The sequence below is a fragment of the Ipomoea triloba genome, chromosome 5, assembly GCF_003576645.1.
Source record: "Ipomoea triloba cultivar NCNSP0323 chromosome 5, ASM357664v1".
NCBI lineage: Eukaryota > Viridiplantae > Streptophyta > Magnoliopsida > Solanales > Convolvulaceae > Ipomoea > Ipomoea triloba.
Window position 1 is genome coordinate 13,846,775 of NC_044920.1, and position 5,383 is coordinate 13,852,157.

The 5,383-nt window shown below is 38.4% G+C and overlaps 1 protein-coding gene across 1 annotated transcript; it reads left to right on the plus strand.

Moving 5' to 3' along the window:
- Positions 1-1,000: 1,000 nt before the first annotated feature.
- On the plus strand, positions 1,001-2,770 carry LOC116020276 (zinc finger BED domain-containing protein RICESLEEPER 2-like). The gene is made up of 2 exons (XM_031260760.1): positions 1,001-2,629; positions 2,732-2,770. The coding sequence occupies exons 1-2, from the start codon at positions 1,001-1,003 to the stop codon at positions 2,768-2,770; spliced, it is 1,668 nt and encodes a 555-aa protein (XP_031116620.1).
- Positions 2,771-5,383: the final 2,613 nt, after the last annotated feature.

A 5,383-nucleotide genomic window follows, 5' to 3' on the forward strand; every position in this document is an offset into this window, starting at 1 on the left:
TGTGTACTGGACTATTTTTTTTTTTGGCTATTTGCGTACAGTCGTACTATTCTCTGGGTCCGGCGGTCGCGGCTACTAGTGGNGGGGGGGGGGGGGGGGGGGGGCGCTGGTGGTTCCGGCGGTCGCGGCGGCTTCGTCCCGATATCACTGTTATGGATTTGCCTTACTGGTTCCAGATATGAGAAAGCAAGTATAAGTTTTATACTTAGTTCTGTTCATATAAGCTCTGTTTATACTAGTTGAAGTTCTGTTTATACTTAGTTGTAATTGGTTTATTTGTTAAGTTCTGGTTATTGCATAATTATTAGTTTTATTAGTTTTACTGGTTATGTTTATTTAATTATTTGTTTATTCTGTTAAGTTTATTGGTTATGTTGATTTACTAAATTGGTTCTCTTAGGTTTATTGGTTTTAATTATTTGTTTATTAAATTGAATAAGTTTACTAGTTTAGTAATAAATTACTTTATATGTTTGAATAAGTTTACTAGTTAATTGAATATGTTTACTAGTTTAGTATGTTTACTTGTTTAATGTTAGAAACTTAATACTTTATATAGGATGACAAGTAACAATACAAATGAATCTATTCCTGAACAAGTTAACGTGCAAGTTACAACTACAACTCCATCAATTCCATCAATTTCTTCAAGTCAACCAATTGAAAGTAACAATTCTGAAGAAGTGAGTAGGGGTGAACTTCCCAATGATTCAATCGTATCAAAAAAACGGCGAAAAAAGTCAGCAGTATGGAATGATTTTGAAGAAATTGAACTTGATAATGGTACAAAGAAAGCAATGTGCTTGTATTGTAAGGATAAGTTATCTACTGGTGGAAAGGGGGCAAGCACTAGCCATCTTAAGAGGCACTCAGAGATTTGCTTGCAGAAAAAGTTGCATATCTCTCGAGAAAATAAGCAAACACGCTACAATTTCGCCCGCCTACTGAATCTGGAGGAAATCCTTTCATTATTCCTGGTGGTAAATACTCCAATGAGAAGATGAGAGAGATTATTGCTAGTGCAATCATGGTGCATGAGCGACCATTTAGCATCGTAGAGGATGAAGTGTTCATGTGGGCTTTTGAATATGCAAATTCAAATTTCAGAAAGGTCACTCGTAAAACAGCAAGAAGCGATTGTTTGCAATTGTATGAAGCTGAAAAGAATACTTTGAAAAAGATTTTGAGTAATGTGAGTAAGGTTAGCATTACAACAGACATGTGGAAGTCAAGTCACCAAGTAGTCGAGTACATGGTTCTAACGGGTCATTTTGTTGATGCAAGTTGGAACCTTCAGAAGAGAGTTTTGAATTTTGTCAAAGTGCCTCCTCCTCGACGGGGAACAGATATAGCAAATGCTATTTTCAAGTGTTTGAGAGGATGGGGTATTGAGAATAAAATATTCTCAGTAACCGTTGACAATGCATCTTACAATGACTCTTGTGTAAGAAGTTTGAAAGAAAATATGTCATTGAGCAGTAAGATGGTACTTGATGGACAATTATTCCATGTTAGATGTTGTGCTCACATTCTGAATTTGTTGGTGCAAGATGGTCTTAGCACTATTAAAGATATCATTCTCAATGTTCGTGAAAGTGTCAAGTTTATAAATTCTTCAGATGCAAGGTTAAAATCATTTCATGAAGTTGTTGAATTAAAAGGATTGAAAGAGAGGAAACTTGTTCTTGATTGTCCAACAAGATGGAACTCTACATACTTGATGTTGTGTACTGCGACTAAATTTAAACATGCCTTTTCAGATTACAATGAAAAAGAACCACATTATAAATACACACCATCATTTGAGGATTGGGACAAGATTGAGAAGGTTTGCCAACTTTTGGAGGTTTTTAATGATGCCACACATGTCATATCAGGTAGTGATTACCCTACTTCTAACTTGTATCTTGCTGAAATTCAAAGGGTGAAAAAGGCTATTGATAATGCAGCTGAGTCTTTTGATATGTTCATGAGTGAGATGGCAATTCCTATGAAAGCAAAATTTGATAAATATTGGGGGGAATGTAATTTGCTAATGTCTATTGCATGTGTTTTAGATCCAAGGATGAAGTTAAATGGTATTAAGATAACTTTTCCCAGGTTGTATAAAACACAAAGTGATGTTGAAAAGAATGTGGAAAGGGTGAAAAGGGCGTTAGAAGAATTATATCTTGATTATGTGAACTTGTTTAGTCAAGATGCTTCCTCTACTAGTGGACATACTGAATTCAATGTTGAAAGCACCACTGTGGATCATGGTGTACAGCAAATGGATAAAGGAATGCAAGAGATATTGACTATGGTCCACCGAAGTCAATCAATTCCTCTTACAAAATCAGAGTTGGAGACTTATCTTGAGGAAAATCTTGTTATTCATACTTGTTCTTCTTCATCTTTTTGTGCCTTGGGGTGGTGGAAAAATAATAGTTTAAAGTTCAAAGTTTTGTCAAAGATGGCTGCCGATATACTAGCTGTTCCTATTTCAAGTGTGGCATCTGAATGCACATTTAGTGCCGGGGGAAGGGTGATTGATGAATATCGTGCTAGCTTAAATGAACAATCTATTGAAGCTCTTATTTGTGGTGGGGATTGGCTTCGTAACAAGTATGGGCTGAAGAAAAAAGAAAAGGTAAGAATCTTATTTAATATTACTACTTATTTAAAGTTTAAAGTTTTATCGTGTAATGAACTTACTTATTTATTATCATTTTTTTCCATTGTGTTTGTGTAGATGGATTCTGGACAACAGGAGATTATGCTTAAGCCGTGACTTGTTTCATTTTATGTTTGAATATTGTTATGTTTACATTGTTGTTATTATGTTTGTATTGTGGATTTATGCTTTTGTTGTTGTTAAACTTGTATTTCTGTAGTTGTGTTGATTCGTTGGACTTTTGTATTATGGACTTGTGGTACACAACTTGTATTAGTTGTATTGTTGAATTGTATTACGAACTTTTACTTGTGGCGTTGGATAATTTATTATGAAATATGAACTTTTATGGTTAATATAAATTTAGGTATTTTTTGTAAATTTTTTACAGGTAGGCTTAAAAATGTAGGCCTTAAATAGGCTTTGAGCCTATTTAAATAACATATAGGCTTTTAAGAAGGCTTGTAAATAGATCCTAAATAGGCTTTGAGCCTATTTAAATAGGCTCAAAGCCTATTTAGGATCTATTTACAAGCCTTCTTAAAAGCCTATATGTTAAATAGGCTTTTAAACAGGCTTCAAGCCAGGCCAAGCCAACTGCAGGCTCAGGCTTGAGCCTAAAAAAAAGCCTACATGCAGGCCCAGGCCCAGGCTCAGGCTTTAGATTTCCATAGCAGGCCCAGGCCTAAATTTCTAAAGCCCGGCTCGGCCTAGCCTATTTCCACCCCTAGCAAAGGGGAGAGATCACGAACGGCCTCGTCTTGCCCCACCGCGACATTTAACACCGGTCACTCATCCGGTTAGCGTGATTTTAAGTCACGCTGAGGAAATTGGTATGGTACATTTTCCCTCAAAATGCATGGAAGTTTCTCCAAGCGAGGATCAAACCAAGTATTATCGGTTCCACCGACAGGTTGGTCATGACACCGATGAGTGTCACACCTTAAAAGGGCAAGTAGAGGAACTAGTGCAGAGCAGATATTTTACTCAATTTGTTAAGTATCCAGGGTAGCAGCAGTATCAACAGCAAGGCCAACCCGGAAATGTGTGGCGAAAGGAAGAGAACCCTGAGCCTTCCGCCTCCGACACCAAGAAGAGAATGTACGACCAAGGCATGAAAGAAAGAGATAGTGAGTTAGAGGAGGAGCCCGCGCAACGTAACAAATATGTTATTCGCTGATGGTCTGTCCTGATTAGATTCGTTAAAACAAACAGAAGAAAATATTTTTTTATTCCCATGCAAAATGAAAAATTCGTCGTGAGCAGGCATACATTTGATATCATGTGGCATTGCATCCTTTTATTTTAACGAAAAGTACATTCAACAAATTCAGAGTTTGCCAAAAGGAATAGGATCTTCAGATGCTAAAGGAAGCTCTTCTTCATCAAAAGGGACCACAGCTAGAAAAAGACTTATATCTTTCTGTTTGGGTTCATGGAGAACAATGATCCCCTCATCTCCATCAGAAAAAGCTTCCTGTTTTGGTTCATGGAGAACAATGATCCCCTCCTCTCCGTCAGAAACAGCTTCTTGCTTTGGTTTGTAGGGCACAATGATCCCCTCCTCCCCGTCAGACAGAATTGCCAGAGGATCTTCAAGGGTATCCCCGATTTCATGGCCACCTAGTAGAATCTTTCTATTCCTCAACATCTCGAGTCGGGCCTACTCTATTAAGCACCTTGAGCGCCGTCTCTTCACCTCCGCGCTCGTTTTCTTTGGATCCATGAATCTTAATAAAAAAATAAACAATCAAAAAAATTGCCTCGGCACTGGCCAAGGCGTAAGCCCTCGACACCACCCGGTGCCGAGGCGGGGACACCTCTGCCTTGGCTTAGGGCCGAGGCACATCGTGAGGGGCCGAGGCGCCTCACCTCGGCCTCCTCTGTTGCTAGGGTTTGAAAAAAAAGGGGAGAAGAGAACGTACCGGGAGACGTGGTGAACAGAATTGATGGGACGGTTAGAAAAAAAGTCATTTCCATTTTTGGTCCTACTGTTATTGGGGCATTATCAATTTTAGTCCACTTCATTAATTTTTGCCACATTACGGCCAATCTTATTTAGTCCTTGCCACTTTTAGTCCATCGTTAAAATTTTCGTCAAATGGTCGTCCAAAACAGGGGTATTTTTGGTCTTTTCATGCTTTGGTCATCTCCTTGACCCTTTGTAGTGATTTTTCTTACACATTTTCATCCAATAAAGAGGTCCGGCGGAAGCCATGTGAGCCACATTACAAAGCCATGGCTTTCGTCAGACCTCTTCATTGGATGAAAATGTGTAAGGAAGACAACTGTAAAGGGTAAAGGAGATGATCAAAGCATGAAAATACCAAAATATCTCTATTTTGGACGGTTATTTGACGAAAATTTTAACGGTGGACTAAAAGTAGCAAGAACTAAATAAGACTGGCCATAATGTGGCAAAAATTAATGAAGTGGACTAAAATTGGCAATGCCCCAATATCAGTAGGACCAAAAATGGAAATGACTCGTTAGAAAAACAAAAGAAGGAGGGCGGAAGAGTAGGGGTGGAAATAGGCTAGGCTGAGCCGGGCTTCAAAAAATTAGGCTTGGGCCTACTATGGAAATCGAAAGCCTGAGCCTGTATGTAGGCTTTTTTTTTAGGCTCAAGCCTGAGCCTACAGTTGGCCTAGTCTGGCCTAAAGCCTTTTTAAAAGCATATTTAATATATAGGCCTTTAAAAAGGCTTCAAAATAGATCCTGAATAGGCTT

Coding starts and splice junctions, on each gene's coding strand:
- LOC116020276 (XM_031260760.1), top strand. CDS start 1,001: ATGAGAGAGATTATTGCTAGTGCAATCATGGTGCATGAGCGACCATTT. Junction 2,630..2,731: donor GGCTGAAGAAAAAAGAAAAG/GTAAGAATCTTA, acceptor GTGTTTGTGTAG/ATGGATTCTGGACAACAGGA.